The 20682-nt window shown below is 39.0% G+C and overlaps 1 protein-coding gene across 1 annotated transcript in view; it reads left to right on the top strand.

The window, feature by feature from the left end:
• The first annotated feature begins 4756 nt into the window (after positions 1–4756).
• The window catches only part of LOC140152545 (uncharacterized), a 31241-nt gene continuing 15315 nt past the window's right edge, over positions 4757–20682 (top strand). The window contains exon 1 of the mRNA XM_072174927.1: positions 4757–4934. Coding sequence (XP_072031028.1) covers positions 4896–4934 — 39 coding nt within the window. The 5' untranslated portion in view covers positions 4757–4895. The remainder of the gene's footprint in view (positions 4935–20682) is intronic.

The raw sequence follows: 20682 nt of genomic DNA, 5'->3' as shown, positions 1-20682 counted from the left end.
GGATTCCTCTAAAAGCAGACCTGCAGGATTTGACATTTCAAAGGGTTAAGTTTCAGATTATTACTGGCAGACCATTCACTAAATTCATCCAAAACATTTGGTCTAAAATAGAGCAAAAGGAAGATGCAAATTGTAAGTTTTGTCACAATATAAAATTTGTTGCCTGAGCAGCGGAGGGGACTGACTTTTTTGATGAGGGGGAAGGGGTTGGAAAAATTTGTTGAAGTATTATGTGAATCCAGCACCTTTTGGCGACAGAATAAGTTTATGGTACAAATTCACCAGAAGCGTGCAAAAAAAGTTGCGATTGCATATTAAAGCTAAACTCAAAATATGGTGCAAAAGTGGAATTTGGTCAGAAACCCACATGCGTCAAGACCGTCCATGATACTTGGTCATAGTGAATAATTATTAAATTTCACATGACCCCCCCCATCAGGAAAAATAAAATCATATAACCCCCACCCCCTGTTTGTTAAAGTGAAAATAACATAGCCCCCTAACATTTCTCCCGGCCCCTCCCCTCTAAATAATGAGCGGTCCCTAATTAATAAATATATAGATGAAAATACGTTTACAAAATCATCAAAGCTCTCCTTCTTTAGGGGAATGGGGCAATTGCCAGTTTGGCACCGCCCCATGTACCGGTACTGTAGGCCTAACGAAAAACCGTGGCGGCGCCACGGGAGGGGGGTCATGGTCATCATTCAGAATTCTTTCTGGGATTCCTACAGTGACCCCCGGCCCCATGTCACTTCTTGCGTCAATGCCCACCCCCTGAGCTCCCCTGAATTACTGGCGTCCACTGGCCCCGCCACTGGCCACCCCACCCCCGTGCCAAATTGTTTCCCCTTTCGGCCTGCCAAAAATATCCCCAGGCTCCAGTTAAAACTCTTATCGGGAGTATTTTGGAGGAAAAACAAGCAAAAAGTAGGCCTACTCCTCCCCATTTTTTTTAAGTAAGGGGAAGTGGGGCAAATTTGTCCACCTATGTCCCATTTTGCCCCACCAGTTAGGGCCTATACTCTGCTATAATACTATTTTATAACACCCGACAACTTGCGACAAGGACTACAACGACGTCCTATTTTACCACTGCGAAATTGTTGCTGTAACGAAGCTGGGGTAAAATGGGACGCCATTGATTTAGGCCTACTGTGGATTTTTTTTGTTGGAGCAAGATGGGACAGTACGAGTTAGCCCCAATTTGCCAGATTTCTAAAAGAAAACCTTTCAGGCGTATAATATCCGAAGAAAGTAACAATTTTTGTTGAAAAGATGGCTTAGAATTTTTTTTTTTTTTTCATTTGAGAAACACTAATCCGGGCTATTGATTCAGATATTTAGCCTCAAGTCTTGTCCTCTGCTAAGACATGAAAAGAAATGGAATATTTATTTTGATGTGTTTTTAACTTTCGGCCCTATGAAGTTCCCGCTTTAATGAAGAATGTTACCGTAAAATGGGGTAACTTTGGACACTTTTCAGAGTTTTTAAAACACTGCTTCCAAACAATACCAATTATATTTCTAATTAACTCTTTTTTATGACATTAGGGTTCCCTTCTACACCTTGAAATTGAAAAAGATTTGTAAATAATTTTGTAAGGTTGCCCTAGGGGTTAACAATAGCCTGACCAAAGTTACCCCGCATTTGGGGCAACTTTGGTCAGAGTATTACATTCCATGAAGAAAAAAAAATCAAAAAAATTGATCTTCGCTGTATATGGGCAAGTTGTTGTTTTTGTACATTTGACCCCTTGCAAAATTAATCAAGCACACATCCTTGCCCACAAATATCGATATTTATTTTTTCTGAAAAAAAATGTAAAAAAATGCCCATTTTTGGTCAAAAATCCTGATTTTTTCATACAATGTCGAGGAAATTGGACATGAGGGACTATTATTTCTTTCAAATATATTTCTTAACAAATTTACACCAAATATCACTAAAAACGACATTGCTGTACGAAAATATGACCATTTAAAAAAATATATTTGACCGATCAAAGTAACCCCGCTGACCGAAGTTACCCCATTTTACGGTACTTTTAATTGGTTGGAAATATAAATAGACATAATAGTAGTAATATGGTATTTAGAGACGTCCACTTCCGGTTCTGGGTCAACCGAGGTCAAAGGTCAATCGAGGTCAAAGGTCAACTTGGGTCACTTCCGGGTCATGGGTCATGAGGTCAAAGGTTAAGAGTCCAAAAGGTCACGAGGTCACTTCCGGGTCAAAAGGTCAACCGGAAATGATCAAAGGTCAACCGGAAATACCGCCATTTTGAAAATTCAAAAAAAAAAAATTCAACAAATTCAAAAAAAAAAAAAGAAATTAAAAAAAAAATCAAAAAAAATTTCAAAAAAAACTTTCAAAAAAAAATTTCAAAAAAAATATTTCAAAAAAAAAAAAATTTCAAAAAAAATTCCAAAAAAAAAATGACGGAAAAATTAAAAAAAAAAAAAGACAAAAAAATGTTCACAAAGCGTAACGAATCGCGTCAAAAATGCGTCAATGCGTCGTGAAATGCGTCAAAGCGTAATAGGTTGCGTCAAAATGCGTAAATTTGCGCCAGTAAATTGCGTCAAAGCGTTACTAATTGCGTCGATTACTGCGATTTAAATGCGTCAAAGGTTAATAGGTTGCGTCAAAATGCATAAATTGCATCGTAAATTGCGTCAAAGCGTTACTAATTGCGTCGATTAAGCGACGAAATGCGTCAAAGCGTGCATTAGATTGCGTCAAAATGCGTCAATTTGCGTACCAAATTGCGTCGATCATGCGACGAAATGCGTAACGCAAAAGGGAGGTTAGAGGAATGCGTTACGCAAAAGGGAAGTTAGAGGTTTAAAATTGGGAGTAATAACGAGTAAAAGAGTCAATTATATTTTGTTTCTCTATTTTATTATCGTAATTATTTGCGGGTTAATCATCGCCGCTTCCATCTGTGGTAGACTCATCAACGTCGTCATCTTCGTCATACTGGAACAACCCGTCAAATTTAGACCGATGTTTGGCCATCGTTCTCTTCACGGCTTTGTTTACATCGACACCTTTCTCCATTTTCTCCTCGAGATCGTCCGTGATCTCCGTGTAAACGTCTTCGATCTTTGAGACGCAGCGTGACTTCGTAGAGAACGTACTGTATTGGTCGAAAAAGTCGCGTTTGACGGCCCATACTGGTCTTTAGGTAGGCCTTTTCCCTAGCCATCTCCGGTTCATACCGTCTTTGATGTACTTTTCAGTATTTTTCCCTCCTCATGTCTTCCGTAGCTTCTTTAGCTCCCTCGTACCATTCCCGATAAGCCTCGTTGTCTTCCAGTTCGCCGTTGTCTTCGTCCGACACATCGCGCTCTTCGACCTCCGCGTCGTTATCGTCAGCATCCATCTCCTCCTCTTCTTCTTCCTCACTTTCCTTGGAGTGTACGTGTCGCTCGTGTCTCTCGAGATCGTACTTGTGCGAGAACGTCCTGCCGCAGAGGGAGCAAGGGTAAGATTTAAAGGTATTCATATTGACTCGTTGAAGGTTCGGATCGAAATGACCGAGAGGTTTAAGCTAACCGGTTTATATAAGCTTTTGCGTTACGCATTTCGTTGCGCAATTTACGCATTTTGACGCAACCTATTACGCTTTGACGCATTTCGTCAGCGTAATCGCGCATAATTAGTAACGCTCATTTGCTCATTTCATCGCTCATTTGCTCATTTCATCGCTCATTTACTCATTTCACCAAAATTGACGCGTTTGGTGCAATTGCCGCATTTGAGGAGAGGTCATGTAGGGGTCAAAGATCGTGTAGGGGCACTCAGGGTCGAACCTCACTTCCGGGATAAAGGTCACTTCTGTTTTGTATGGTCTCACCTCTAAGTTTTACTTCGACACGGGTATAAAAGCGAAAAATATTTCCCTAGAGACAAAATATATTTTTAAGCGCATCGACCTTTTGACCTCTCGACCCCCACGGGTAGTTTGCAATTCAACTCTCACACTGTATGCGAATTTGCCCGATCGTTCCATAGAACGGCCGATACGACGTTTCAAATTAGGGAAAAAAATCTTATTTAAAAATACAGTGTTTCTAGAAAAAAACACCCCTGAGGATCATTTTGGGTCAAAGTTCATTTCCGGGTCAAAGTTCACTTTTTGAAAAAAATTAAATTTTTTGAAATTTTATTGTTTTGTGAACATTTTTTGTCTTTTTTTTTTTAATTTTTCCGTCATTATTTTTTTTTGGAATTTTTTTTTTTAAATTTTTTCTTGAAATTTTTTTTTGTTTTTTTTTTTTGATATTTTTTTTTTATATTTTTTTTTTTTTTTTTTTTTTTGAATTTTTTTTTTTTTTTTTTTTTGAATTTGTTGAATTTTTTTTTTGTGTATTTTCAAAATGGCGGTATTTCCGGTTGACCTTTGATCATTTCCGGTTGACCTTTTGACCCGGAAGTGACCTCGTGACCTTTTGGACTCTTAACCTTTGACCTCATGACCCATGACCCGGAAGTGACCCAAGTTGACCTTTGACCTCGATTGACCTTTGACCTCGGTTGACCCAGAACCGGAAGTGGACGTCTCTAAATACCATATTACTACTCATAATGTATCAAAAAAAAAAAATGGACTATTTTAAGGTATAAAAGTATTACCGAAATCACTGTCCCAAGATACCCCGTGTCCTAATTTACCCCAGTCTACCCTACACCGCGCGGCCAAAAATGCATGTCTATTTGCTCAGCACTAGTTTTAAAACTGTTGTCGCCCATCGCTATTTTCGATAGCAGAAAAAGTGATGAGAAAACTCCGCAAATTCGCGCAAGAAACGATTCTGTGCAACTTTTGAAAGGTTTATTAACCAGCAAAGATATTGAGAAGTGTCTACTAAATACCAAGAATAGCATCATGCCAAGCAAAAAGAAATACAATGCTCGGTTTCCACCGGTGAGTTAAGCTTGTCAATGTTGAACGTCAATAGTGTCATACATGTCTGTCGAATTCGTAGGGCTCCTGTATTATTATAATACATGAATAGTATACAACATGTTTTGAGGGAAAGTAGTCAAAACTACTGGTCCCTCTGTGTTGGATGAGTCAAATCATCCAACACAGAGGGCCCAGAAGTTTTTAATACTTCCCGGGGAACCGATATGGCGATGCGATGATTGATGACTGATGATGTAGGAATCCCAGGCAAACCTTAGTTAGACTGCGGAACTCAGTCCTCAATGATAGTCAGTCATTTATCTTTTGGTCGTTATATGACTATCATTTGAGGGACTGAGTTGTTATAATATATCTTCCGAGGTGCAATTTCAGACAATAGCTAGGGATTAGTGGGGCAGAGGTTATCTATTGAATCCTTTCATGACCACTGAAGCATAGTCAAGTCTGCCAAGGACACTCGGCACAAATTGAAAGACCATCGCAAAAGAATGCATGCATGTCAGGTCATCGACACCAATTTGGTGTTTGTTATGACACAAATTTGGTGTCTGTTATGCACCTCGAAATATGTACCTTAAAGTCTGTATCTAAACCTTAGTTAACACATTTGCTAGTCAGTCAAATTCGCCGACAATGTCAATGCATATTTACATAGAAATTTAAAACAACTGGCCGAAGAAAGAAACCTACATAAATATGCTTTCTATACTTCACTTGACCCAATTATATAATTTTTTATGGTGATAAGACAGCGCACATGGAATTTTAGAGGGATTTTGATAGCAGTTCCATTAAAAAAAGCTGCTATCATAATGAGACTAAGATAGGGACGCTCATAAAATTTTGAAGTTCAATATTTTTAGCTGAAAGTTCTTTCATTTGAAAGAGAATTAAATTACCTAAACAATAAGGCGTCAATCATGTTTCTAGTGCATATACTTTTGAAGTTACAGACAATTTTGTGTCATCAAATTGCCAAAAATTTTGTGTGTGAAATTGTGACAGCAGGCACATGTACAATGCACACTACTGTATGTGACCCCAGATTGTAGTAATAGCGCCCCCACTACGACACTTAGTTACCCGGTCAAAGGTCGTCATTACTCGTTACCAGGCAGGCGGCCATATTGGGGCTACCGAATAAATCACATTGACATGAACTCTACACCGCTTGTGTCTGTCGCCTTTATCGTTATTTCTACATGGTGGCAATCGGTGTTTGACCCATGAGCCATGCCAGACGATGGCCCTACTCCTCCGCCAGGCGTTCCGGCATCACATCTGCCTCTGCCGGGCGAATTTCAAGGCGCAAATGGGGCACAGCAAACCGAGAACTGGTCAAAATGGAAGCGACGGTTTGAGAGATATAGACAAGCTAGCGGTCTTATCAAACAGTCCGAAGAAGATCAAGTCTCATTGCTACTCTATTGCATGGGCGATTCAGCCGACGATATCCTGGTGACTCTAGAAATCGACGAATCCAAAGCAACTTATAAAGAAGTTATCACGGCGTTGGATGAATACTTGATGTTAGAAAAATACAATTGTTGAGCGTATGCGAAGTTCAACAGAAGACAACAGAGACCTGGTGAGCCCATTGAAAAGTTTATCCAAGATGTATACAAACTTGCTGACGATTGCGAGTATGGTTCACTCAAAGACGAACTTATCAGAGACAGACTGGTTGCAGGGGTAGCTGATGAAGCTTTATCTGACCATATGCAACGCAAGGCCAAACTAACCTTGATAGAAGCAGTCAGAATTTGTAGACAATCTGAAGCTCGTAAGCAAGATAGAGGTCTAGTTCGCGGTAATGGCGCAAGCGTAAGTGAAAGTCAGTCAACAAATAATGTTGATTATGTGAGTAAGCCCAATGCAGCGCAGCGTAGTGGTAGGCGATATCAGGGTCCCACCCAGGGTAACACCTACAGGTCCAATGTCTCAAGGTCTGCACGAAATGTGAAGGTAAACACACATACAAGTACAAATCAATGTCAATGGTGTGGCAAAGAATACCACCCACGTAAACACTGTCCTGCCAAAAATGCAAAATGTAAACAATGCAATAAGCCTGGTCATTATGCTGCAGTATGCCGTGGTGGCTCGCAGTCACACTCACAGGTAAATGAGTTACAGGTAGAATTTGATGAGGTAAGCTTACAGGATGAGTATTATGGTGATATGGATAATGAGTTTGGCATCGATGACACACCTTTCCTGGGTGAAATTTCTGATGTTGATGCCCCATTCCTAGGTGAGAATTACTATGATGGTCCTAGTTCAGACCCATATGACGACGATGAATACTGGTCAGAAGATGTGCACGTGAATAACCACAAAACAAAGTTCAAATTAGATTCAGGTGCAAAAGTTACTGTAGTCAGTGAACATATGTCTTGGGTTAAAAATGAGAAATTAGTGCCATCCCAGGAAGATCTTTTCGGCCCAGGACACATCAAGATCCCAGTTGTCGGTAAGTTTGTGGCTACTCTCCAGTTTGATGGTAGGAAACTTGATGAAGAAGTATATGTTATAAAACATCAGAAATGCTGCTTGCTTAGCAGGAAAGCGTGTTATCAGTTAGGTCTAATAGCAAGGGTCAATGAAGTAGGCCTACAGGAGTCTAGTCCTAGTGCAAATTTCCAGGAAGAGTTTCCCGGATTGTTTAAAGGTCTTGGGAGAGTCAATGAGAAGTATAAGTATCACATCACTATGCGTGATAGTGCCAAGCCTCTATGCCTGTACACGCCTAGGAAGGTCCCTCACCCATTGTTGTCCAAACTCAAACAAGAAATTGATAACATGGTTGAGCAAGGGGTCGTGTCACCGGTCAAGACACCTACAGAGTGGTGCTCAGGTATTGTTTGTGTTCCCAAAAGTAATGATGCAGTCCGGGTTTGCGTTGATCTCACAGCTTTGAATAAAAGTGTGCAACGGGAGATACATCCAATGGCTTCAGTTGACTCGTCACTTGCAAACCTTGGCAGCAGCAACAGCCAATTCTTCACAAAGCTGGATGCCAACAGCGGGTTTTGGCAAATTCCGCTGGATGCGGAATCACGTCTGTTGACAACCTTCATTACGCCATTTGGGCGATTTTGCTTCAACCGCTTGCCATTTGGAATAAGCAGCGCCCCCGAGATCTTTCAGAGGATGATGTCCAACGTCCTGGAAGGCCTTGACAGTGTCATATGTCATATGGATGACATCCTTATCCACAGTGCCACACAAGAGGAACACAACCGCCAAGTGAGGGCGGTATTGCAACGCTTGCAAGAGGCAGGCTTGACTCTCAACAACAAGTGTGAATTCTCAAAACAGAAGATCAGATTCTTGGGACACATCATTGACCATAAAGGTCTCCAGGCTGACCCTCAGAAGACATCAGCGATTGCTGAGTTCCCTGCTCCAACAAATATTACTGAGTTACAGCGATTCATGGGGATGGTCAATCAGCTTGGAAAATTCATCCCAGGATTGGCTGAAATGACAGAGCCCATGAGGCAACTTCTGAGGAAAGAGACAGCATGGTACTGGGGTCCACATCAGCAGAAGTCTTTCCAACAAGTGAAGGATATCTTGATTTCTCCACGCATTCTTGCACATTACGACCCAAACCATCCAACAGTTATAGCAGCAGATGCTTCCTCATCTGGAATCGGCGCTGTTCTTTTACAAATTCAAGATGACGGTAAACGTCGACCCATCAGTTATGCTTCAAGATCCTTGAATGAGACTGAACAGCGCTATGCAGTTATTGAAAAGGAAGCCTTAGCAGCTACTTGGGCGTGCGAGAAATTTTCTGATTATGTGATGGGACTAGAGTTCACGTTGGAAACCGACCACAAGCCACTGGTACCACTGCTGAATTCTAAAGAATTAGCAAAAATGCCACCACGCATTCAGCGCTTCAAGCTCAGAATGATGCGGTTTAACCCCGCAGTCAAATATGTACCTGGAAAGCTACAAACAATTGCAGACTCACTTTCAAGAGCACCAACAGGTAGACCCCTGGTAAGTGATAGTGAGTTGGTCGCTGAAGTTGAAACTTATGCAGAAAATGCTGTCAAGGAATTACCAGCGACTGAGCAACGTCTCAACGTCATAGCTACGAGTCAGAAAGCTGATCCGGAATGTGCTGCTGTCAGAGGTTACTGTTCAAATGGTTGGCCTGCATACATGCCCCATGCTCCTCTCCTCCGACAATGGTGGGAAAATAGAGCACACTTCATAAATGATCTCCTTCTGTATGATAATCGCATTGTTGTGCCTTCTTCCATGAGACTTGACATCCTAAACTGCATCCATCAAGGTCATCTTGGGGTCAGTAAATGTCGTGCTAGGGCGCGTACTTCAGTATGGTGGCCAGGTATGTCTAAGACTATTGAAGAAATGGTTCGTAAGTGTGTCACATGCGCAATTCACAGACCTGAGACAAAGGAACCTCTAATGCCTCTCTACCTGAACGCCCATGGCAGAGACTAGGTAGTGATCTCTTCCAATTTCAGGGTAAAACATATTTGATTGTGGTAGACTATTATTCTAGGTGGGTTGAGAAGAAACTCAGTGACCAGACTTCTGAGAGTGTCATAATAGCCCTCAAAGAGCTGTTTTCACAGCATGGCATTCCGGAAATTATAATGTCGGACAATGGCCCGCAGTACAGCGCGTCACAATTCAAAGAGTTCGCAGCTGCGTACGGGTTTACACACATAACCAGCTCTCCAAATTTCCCTCAAGCCAATGGCGAAGCAGAGCGTGCGGTGCGTACGATTAAGTCGCTTCTCCGCAAGAACCAAGACATTTATCTTGCACTTCTGACCTATAGAGCCACCCCTCTTCAAAATGGCTTTGCACCAAGCGAGCTATTGATGGGCAGAAAACTTGAACTCAACTCCCCATGCTACCCAGTAACTGCTCCCAGCTGTACCACAGCCAATCAGTGAGAACGAAAGTAAATATCGTCAAAACCAAGAACTGAACTTTAATAAGCGACATCGGGCAAAAGAACTTCCCACATTACACCCAGGTGATAATGTTTATCTTCGTGATAGAAAGCAAGATGGACAAGTTGTACAGCGTTCTCAAGAACCGCGTTCATATCTTGTCAAAACTTCTGATGGAACTGTGTTTCGTCGCAATAGAGCAGCAATTGTTTACACTGCTAAAGAGCAGCAAATGACTGAACTAAGTACTGGTGAAGAGTCAAATACACCAGTCACTCATAAAAATCAAAAGACTGTGACCAGTGATTGTCATCAAGAAGCTGCAGTTGTGGAGAACCCTGCCAGTCCAACACAGTCAACACCACCAAGACTTCGCACAAGAAGTAGGGAGATTAAACCTCCAAGCAGATTTAAAGACTATGTTATGAATTAACTGTGGGCAATTAAAAGACAGGAAGCTGAAAACAAACTTGACCAAATTTAGGTCCCAAATGTACAAAAATTGATGTTGACAATTGCATTTAAGTTTGCAAGTTATTGTGTTAAAGTTGTTTGAAAACTTTTCAATTTGCATGGTTTCCCAAATTAAGGTGCCAAAACATTTAAGAAAAATATAACTTGTCAGCATAAATCTGTCATTTAGAGAATATTTGGGAGAAATACATGTACACCACAACATATTTGGTGCCAACAGACAGACAAACATTTGAATGATTCAATAAATGCACACGAAAGCATTACATACACAGACTTGGTCAGTCTGAACAAAACCAGCAAGCAAGACGATTACAAGATGGACAATGGACATGTATCTTCTTTAGCAAAAAACTATAGACTGGACAAAAGATTTATTCATGTGTGCTGGCCACACTTGTTTCAATCTACAGGCACAAACTTGTTTGTTGATTTGAGAGTTGAAAGTTTCTAGTTTTCAAGTTTAAGTGTTAACTTTAAATTCCAAAATGTTGCCAAAAATTTGTTTGCAAAATTTGAACCTGGTGGGAGAGAAGGAATACATTGAAGGAAACTTGTGTACACTCCCGACAGGATTTGTGCCTAAAAAGGGTTCTTGTTAAAAGTTGAACAAAAACAAGAAATGCCTCTAAAAGACAGTACAGTGCACAGGACACTTAAATTGAAAGAAACTCACAGCGAGTCATATTGCTAGCACAATATAGTTTAATGATTCTTCATGAGAACTGGACTCATTACAAAGTCTTAATCGACATGAGATAACACTTGGTTATCTTAAAGGGGAGGTGTAGTAATAGCGCCCCCACTACGACACTTAGTTACCCGGTCAAAGGTCGTCATTACTCGTTACCAGGCAGGCGGCCATATTGGGGCTACCGAATAAATCACATTGACATGAACTCTACACCGCTTGTGTCTGTCGCCTTTATCGTTATTTCTACACAGATGACCTCCTATTCTTTACTGTAAGAAAGCTGTTTTGGATGGTCTTGATTTACACACAAATTGCTTTTGAGCTAAATCGAGTGTCGACTTGGTGGAACATGGATTGCACTAGATGTGATAGTTTATGAATCCAGTATCATGCCAGTACCAACATAAGTCAACATCACTTGGGTTTTGGTTGTCAAAATTAATTTTTAGTGATTTTCTCCATTGAGCCCCACAGTAAAGCCATTTTTGGACCGTACATGCACATTCCACTTCCCTATGGACGAATAGCGCCACCTATAGTGTGTGATGTGAGCTAGGCTAACTAAGATCTAGAAACACCCCCGAAATGCCGGTTTGGGGAATTTTGCTAGCTGAATCTTTTTGATGAAAGTCAATCTTTGACAAGATGTAAATTGCTATGGAAAGTGCTATGAAAAAAAGGTTTTCAGTTTTGGCTTTGTTTACTCAAGAGCTTTAATTTGATATATAAAATGATGCAGTTTGATGGCAAATTTGAATTCACCTAGCATACCTACATGATGATGTTGACTTGTTGTCTTGTAATAAGTAGTATTAGTAAGTAGTAAAGTTACTAGACTATATAGACTATATAGTTGACTATATAGACTATATAGTCTAAGTATAATCGTAAATAAAAGTCAAAACACACACCAGTCAACGTGCCGGCCAGCATGGTAAATAAGCTTAATATTTTGCTTACCCCGCTACCTGATTTTATTGCAGGATTGCTGCACACCAACATCGCCCGGTTAATAATTACACTAGACAGCAAGAGACACTGAAATGAATACACAGAATCGATACACGTGGATGTGCTATGCACGATTGATATTCAGATGAAAATGATGAATATCTCCCGTAAATGATTTCATAAAAGAAACCAGATGTGGTTCCTTGTAGGCTTGGGCATCGTCAGTCTTTTGCATATCGCATATCGTGGTCAAAAACATATCACAATATCGCCATCTGACGATATTTTTATCAATGCATGTCATATCAGAAGTTCACTGGTATATGGGTGCAAAACAGCCCGGCAAACAGTGAAGCAACAAGTATACAAATAAACAAGTACAAAACATACTTATTCAATCCACTGCCATCGTTCAAAACAGCTTCTTTATATCCGAAACGTTATTAAAAACAGTGTGAAACCAATTGCCGCCATTAGTGTGTGTGGTTTCCGCTACTTTGCATTGCATGAACATTGAACATTTCGTTGGTCATGGCCTCTTGAGTGGATGGGAGACCACTGCACTGCTGCCCTCATACACATTGAACATTTCGTTGGTCGTGGCATCCTGAGTGGATGGGAGACCACTGCTGCCCTCATACACATTGAACATTTCGTTGGTCGTGGCATCCTGAGTGGATGGGAGACCAATTATAAGTATATCGCCTGTCACTGTTTCTACATATCGTCATCGCGATTAGGATTTAATATCGCGATATATCGCAGGGCGCGATATCGCCCAACGCTAGTTCCTTGCACTTGAATATATATTTTTAACAGATATGATAGTCGTTAGCTTGCGTCTTGACAGGGTTCGCAGGTTTTTGCCGCAGGTGGAAAAAACCACGGTTTTAACCGCGGTTTTAACCACTTGGCAAAAACAGTTTTTGCCGGCAAAAATGGCAAAAACTAAAAAAGTGATTTGTTGTTCAATTTTTTCATCTCAAAACAAATTATTAAGTTACAAAAATAAGTTCCCGAGTGTAACAAGCCAGATTTTGTAATTATAAGCAATATATTAAGAAATTAAAGGCATGCGTTTTCATTGCTCAAGTGCATTTAATCGAAATGTGGCATGTATCAAATTCAAAACTTTTTCATTTTAAAGGAGTATTTCGTGATCCTAGCATCCTCTTTTTATGACATTTTCCAGTAGATATCCACGAAAAAGCTTATTTCCAAAATTTCAGTTGATTCCGATTTTGCGTTTGCGAGTTATGCATGATTATGTGTATTACACTGCTCCATAGACAATGTGTTGTAATTTCGTTCTGGTGCACCAGAACGAAATTAAAATTTCGCGATATCTTTGCTAAACGAATTAATCTGCAAGAAATATTTTGTACATAAACATTATGTAGCCAGAGGTATCCAGTGGTGTAAAAATCTCAACTTTTTTTGGGAAAAGTGGGGGGATGAGGCTGTGGATCACAAAATGCCCCTTTAAGGACTTGATGAGACAAAAAATATGTTGAATGATTCGTAGAAAGATGTGTGTTACTGTTTATGAGCTTTCTGTGTCACTTTTTAATGAGTGACTATGTGTGAGTTTTTGCCAGTTTTTGCCATTTTTGCCGGTTTAAACCGGGCAAAAACTGGCAAAAATTGCCAGGTTTTTGCCACTTTGCCGGCAAAAACCGAACCCTGCGTCTTGAGATACTAGCTTGCGTCTTAAGTCAAAAACTGACAATAATTTTGATTTATATGTGCCGAATTATATAACGCAGTGTATAGGCCAATCGTGAAGGTAGTCTAAAACCATATGACCTATGGTGTACCATGCTCGACTAACACACAGCGAGGTCAGTAACCGGGCTAATCGGGGCTATTGTCAGTAGCCTTAGTCAGATGTCCTTCAGCCCATGATGCGACACAAAACTATTAAACAGGTCGATATAAAATGGCTATGCGTGGCGGTGGATTCAACCTACCATGGCGATTTCTGCCATGAAGATATCGGGGCGATGACACTGTGTGCTGTTCAACAAAATGTTCAATCTAGTTACATTTTGACAGGTCTATATTATTCTAATTTTATTTTTAACATTTCATAAATAACATTTTGTTTCATAAAACGTCAAATTTGTGTGTTATTATCCATCGGTAATCTCAGCAAAATAACCGCAGCAGACGCCATTTTCACGATAAACGCATGAGCAGAATCGCCGTTGTGTAGCATAATGATATGTCTGAAAGAACAGCGACGCGCGGTGTCGAGACACAGTGTGGTAGTACTAGTAGGGGTGCGGAAGTTTTCACTACGTGCGCGTAATTGCACAGGTGCGGGGAAGCACGGTAGTCAAAATACCGTATTCTGACGCAGGTTTTATTAACCAATAAGATGTCTGGATTACCTAATGAATATTTATGAGGTATAGTAATTACAGTTTTTAGACATGCAGACAGAACAATAATAAGTTGGCGATAGTATGACTTTTACTAGTTGAAGCTACCGACTCAATCATCCAGATCCAACATTTTGAGAGCGTGCAGAGCGTATACACGGAAATAGGGTTCTGATTTGCTGAATCAATCATCTCACAATCATAGCAGGGCCTAGATTTCGACGAGAATCACAGAATCGATTCTCGTAATGACTTATAAGATTTGGTTGCGAGAATCAACTTCTCTCATTGTATCATACAGTATAAGTGCAGTGACTATGATGGATTTTGATTCTCGCAAACCAAGACGAAATCTAGGCCCTGCATAGCAACAGACTGATAAATTCGGGCCCACAAAAATTTGTGAGGGCCATCAAACATTTAAGGTCAAGGGCCCAAATGGCCCTCAGAAATTCTGGCTTATTTCGAGGCCTGCATACGCGGAGCTTTGTGTTCACCTCAAGGGCGTGTTGTCATATAATAATAATAATAATAATAATCCAAAAAATATTTTGGGTCCAATATTCTGGGTACCAGTACATAGATACTAAATTTGGCAGGTTTGCATATATCCAAAAGTTGGATACATAACTGATAAGTATACATGACCACCATTGCTTAAAATTCACAAGCAACTAAAATATCTTGCCAAGTTTCAGCAGATCAAGTATTAGTCCATATGAAAAACTAATTAAAGGAGTATTTCGTGATCCTAGCATCCTCTTTTTATGACATTTTTCAGTACATATCCACGAAAAACCATATTCCCAAAATTTCAGTTGATTCCGATTTTGCGTTTGCGAGTTATGCATGATTATGTGTATTACACGGCTCCATAGACAATACGTTGTAATTTCGTTCTGGTGCACCAGAACGAAATTAAAATTTCGCGATATCTTTGCTAAACGAATTAATCTGCAAGAAATATTTTGTACATAAACATTATGTAGCCAGAGTATTCCAGTGATATAAAAATCTCAACTTTTTTGAGAAAAGTGGGGGATGAGGCTGTGGATCTCGAAGTGCCCCTTTAAAGCAATATTATAACATTTCTGTAAAAATAGATTAGGTCGCGTGTCATGAGGTGGTCCATTTTGTGTTAGGCCAAGTAAAATGAAAAACATGTGACACGTCCGGGTTTTTGAATAAGAGGAGGAAGAGGGGGCTTTTTTTTTATTTTTTATTTTTAATCGCAAAATCAGTGTAAATACCCATAATTAGAACTGATATACAATAATGTCTGGAACAAGGAGGAGGCCTTTTTTTATTTGTTGTTCTGAGAGATATGCCCCCTCTTACTATCACAAAACTAAAGTGTTTCTTGTGTATTAGCAAGGCTATAGAAAGCACCTCTACATATTTTTTTGAAAAGTTATAACTGAATTTCAAAAAATATTTAAATTGAAGAAACCTCAAAAAAGGAAGCGGGAGGGGACGTGAAACATGTTTATTTTTTTTATTTGGCCTTACATGGTCAAAATGGTCACAAAAAAAACTTTTTAATATATATATTGTAAAACTACAACATCTCATACCATTTTTACCTCAAAATTTATTGTTTTGGCGTAATTGCCTAATTAATAACTAATTAGCCCATATGCTGCAATGTAAATCAAAATTTTCAAATGCGTTTTTCTCAAATTGGACCTTATTCACATAAAATACCCCACAACAAATGTCTGAAGTTGGATTTTGTCCAATGTGCTAGGATATGTTTACAACATAGTGGTGCATCAGTCTCACTCTTTTTTTAAAATGTAATCATGTTCACGATATACAGGGTGCGCCAAAAAAAGTTGATATTTTTTGATTAAAATTAAATTAATCATTCATATTTTCCCAACACTACTTCCTACCATTTTCATAATGCAAAAATTGGAGGTTCCTTGTCTAATTTCCTTTCAGAAAATACATACATTTATCATGATAGTACAGTGAATTTTAAAGGAGATACAAATGTATGGACCTTTGCCGTTTTTGCATGTGATTGCATTGACTTCTGTGCATTTAGAGGCAACCCGTGGTACAAAATGTACCGGCAATGAGAAACTAATATGCAGGGACTGCCGTTTGAGAGGAGTGAGAGCAATCACTCCTCTACAGCTCTTCTTAAGTTGCATTTGCAAGAGCGGTTTATAGCTCCTCCAGCTGACTCATTAAATTCTTTATGCAAACAACTCTTCTAAAGCTCTTCTTGAAGAGACCAGAAGAGCATTCTACAGCTCTTTTCTAATTTTCAAAAGGCAGTTCCTGAATATGGAATATGAAATTGATCAATTTGAAGTCAATCTTGAATTGTTTCTTTGAGTAATTGGCTCTAAAATGAGACATTGAAAAGCTCAATATGACAAGGGGTTATGAAGATACAATAATTTATTCGAACCAACACTTTGGAAATCTTACATTTTCCTATGCTAATAGTACTCCTGATCCATGTGCTCTTGATCCATGTGCTCCTCCACCCCATTAATTTTCAATTCCAGCTGATGCCATTTATTTAGTTTGACTCACTTTTCAGTACTAGTTTACACAGTTTTAGCCCTGTTCTTTAGCTTTAAAATGAGACCCAAAGTAGCTCAATAGGACAAGGGGTTGGTTCAATATGACATTTTTCATTCGCCTACATTCGAAAAATTGTAACACCTCCCACCTTTTTTGGGGTACCGGTACCAACTTGTGACATGCGACCATAAGTATTTATTTTCCATAAAATGTTAGCTTTTACTGTCAGATGTCCCCTTTTAATTTTGAGCCGAACAAGTGAGGTAAAGCATAGAAAATTGGAATTTACCACTAGCGCCCATGCATGTTACTCCCGCGGTTGTAATACGGTAAGATCCTCGGGTGTGTGTCTGTGTATCCTGCACGCCGTGTACGTACTGTGCATACGTGTAATATTTGCATCGTAATAATAAAACGCCGGTTCCATCGTTTTATTCAAAATCTCAGTTTTTGACAAAACTACAGCACCTTTAAAGTCTTGATTTTTGATTTTGCAGAGTATCTTTATTGACTAAAGTACATTACAAAAAAAATTGTTATAATATGGCTTAAGCTTTTTTCCTACATGTGTGCCTACATGTGTGCCACTGAATTGAACTTGACTTGAATGATAAGTCATTGCACTCAGAACTTAAACACTAAAAAGACTCCAAGGTATTTTAAATGTTATATTATTTTCATAGCTAGCTATAATATTATATTCATATGTGACTGGACACCACGAATCAGCCATAAAGTTGGCCCCCGGTCAATTTTGCTTTACTTTATGTTTAGAAAATATATATCATAAGCTTTAAATTGGTATATCATTTGACTTCAAACGATATCCAGAAGCGGGATTATGGTTTGTTGAACTCTGTTCCTTCAACAAAATTGTATTTCTGGTAATAAATATCAAACAGTCATAATTGGTGGTCATTTCAAATCATCCCCAAGTCAATGAGGTTCATGAATGTCCTCTCATTGTTAATTGTTGGTCATACATACCTAGACAAAATACAATGCTTTGTTATCCACCACTTGAACAGAATTTAGCCAAAGCAAACAAATACAAGAAATGTCTTTAAAAAAGACAATGCCTCCAAGATACCAGTGGGCAGCTGTCACTATTGACCAGTATGAACAGGTGGGCGTGTGAAGCTTGCTCATGGACCATGGACGGAACTACTTTGTTTTGTTTAGGCTTGTTCAGTCACTATCTATGTTCAGACGGGAGCTCACCTCTAGCGTAAACACGCCGGAGGTATTGCGAGGTCACCATAACTTGTCCACACGTACACACAGTCCCTCCATAGACTGTAGAATGTCGGTAAATCCATGGTAAATCTTTACCAGTTATATTAGTATCGTGTACACTAAAAGTTGGTAAAAGCCTCGAATAATATACTCAAGATGTTCTCCTCGCATGCTACGCTATTATTTTGTTCAATTTTCTGGGTCTTTTCCCAGTATACCCGGGTGTTCACTGGCATGCTGGAATCAACTCAATAATGTTGGCAAAGGGCATAATTATTCTAATTGTTTTAATAATATGACTCGCCCGATGACTCGTTCCCGGGATCGGTATGCATGACAGTTCAAACTCAAATTTAAACAAATCTCTTGTTATTTTTAACTCAAAGTTTTGCACACCCCAACCCACCAACCATGTTAAATTTGCGTTCATACTATACACGTGGCATACCTACTCTGAAGTCAGTCATTCAACCCCGGGCATTGATGTTTACCATGTTTACAGAAATACATCCGTCTCGAGTCCATGACCTTTGTAAATTAAAAGCTGATTTTACACTCCCATCGCTGACACTGAGCGACAAGCGATCGGTTTTGGGCCCGGTTTTGGGACTACCGATGTGTGCTTGTGCATATATGAGGCTCTATTTCATTGGTCGAAAACAATCGCTTACCAGTTCTATGAACCTGAGAGACGCCGGGTCGGGTCGCGCCGGGCCAAGGATGATGAAGGCACGTGGTTGAATGAATTGGATAAACAACACGGCCAAACTTCAGCAATTTACATAAAATATTTGTTTAGGCTACAATACAACAAAGAGAACAGATGCAGAAGCAACACATTAATTTATTTTTGGCTGATTTATAATTTATTTTATTTATTTTTGTGGCTGATAATAATAACATATTTCTAATTTATATTGAAATGCAGGAAAAAATGACGAGAAAAAAAATATTTTGAGGATTCGTCCCCTTTGTTATTAGTTTTCATATTGTCTTAGTTTTTACAATAATTTTAACATGTAGGTCTACCATTGTCTACCGTCCATCTGAAATGTGATTATTATTCAGTGTGCTTCAAATTTCAAAATCATTTTTATTTATTTATTAGAACATACACTTTTGTAACAGTGGCACACGCCAATCCGGCGGTGCGTTCATAAACATGATATTAAAGGAAACAAAGTAAATTACACATAAGGTGACTTAAATTGCACAAGTCAAAAAGTAAAACTTGTTGTACAGCAAAAGAAATACATGTATATTGAATGACAAATGAATGAGGAAAACACACAACTACCTCAACCCAAGTTGACTTGAAGTGGGTTTACGGTAATAAAAATATTATATAATATACAATAATAGATTATATTAAACAAGCAACGCAGAATTTAGCACAATTATTAGTTGTCAATGGTCTTCAATTCTGATCTTAAATTCCACGCTCTCTTTGCGAAAGATTTACAGAATTTATCAAAAATTTGATATTTCATTTAGATCTCATACTACATGTATATACCGTACTCAAAAGTCCTGGCCCTGAGTTTAAATATGCATATTGTAAAACACTTAAATTTCGCGGGTACTTTATTTCGCAAATTGAGAAAATGCAGGATATTTTGAGGGATTTAAATCATGAATCCAGAAGATTTACTGTTAGTTTCAATGTGAATTTTATATTTCACATGGGATTTAATTTCACAAATTTCAGGTCCTCGCAAAATTAAATACCTCGTGAAATTTAAGTGTTTTACAGTACATATAAAAAATATCAACTCATTGGTAACATTTCCTTTAAAATTCACCTGGAGTGTACTACGAAAAAACCCGTTCTACAGCCCGAACAACCCAGATTTAGCCTTTTGGATTTTTTTAAATGAATTAGAATTCAAAAACAGTCATATTTTGGCGTAAGTGTTAATTTTTACCGAAAGTTTTTTTTTTTTTAAATCAATATTTTTGGGATCATATAGCCACTTCCAGAAGGAAAAAAAATCCAGATTGACCGAACCAGTCTGTCTGTCTGTCCATCCATAGAACCTGGGCGGGCGTAGGCCCTATATAGAACAGAGTTTTTTAGACACAATTTTTTTGTAATTAGTATTAATTAATCAAATATAAATTGTTCTCATGCAGTTCTGATATTACCGTAGTGTCCTTTTGAAATGTTCATCTGTGCATTTTAATCTGTGCATCAAGTAGGCCTATGGTTTGTGTTATTTGTGTATGAATCCTCGATTAGACCTCAACTCTCACGGAAACTCTCAATATCAAGTACAATATTAAAGATCCATCCAGTAAAATCCTGCAGGAAATTTCCTCTAACGTTCACACTTCACAGCTAGACGAGTATTTTGATCATTTCTAATCAAGAATTCATTGTTGCTCCTCAATTTCTTGTGTCAAATGAATTAAAACCCACAAACACCTGCATAGTCTATATTGGTTCCAACTAAATGGTATTTGCATTGACATACATCTCTGATACATGTGTATAGCTTGATATGGTATTCTGGACCTGT

Source organism: Amphiura filiformis, chromosome 5, assembly GCF_039555335.1.
Source record: "Amphiura filiformis chromosome 5, Afil_fr2py, whole genome shotgun sequence".
Taxonomy (NCBI): Eukaryota; Metazoa; Echinodermata; class Ophiuroidea; order Amphilepidida; family Amphiuridae; genus Amphiura; species Amphiura filiformis.
The sequence above is the reverse complement of the archived record's forward strand: the minus strand, read 5'-3'. Positions and strand labels throughout refer to the sequence as shown.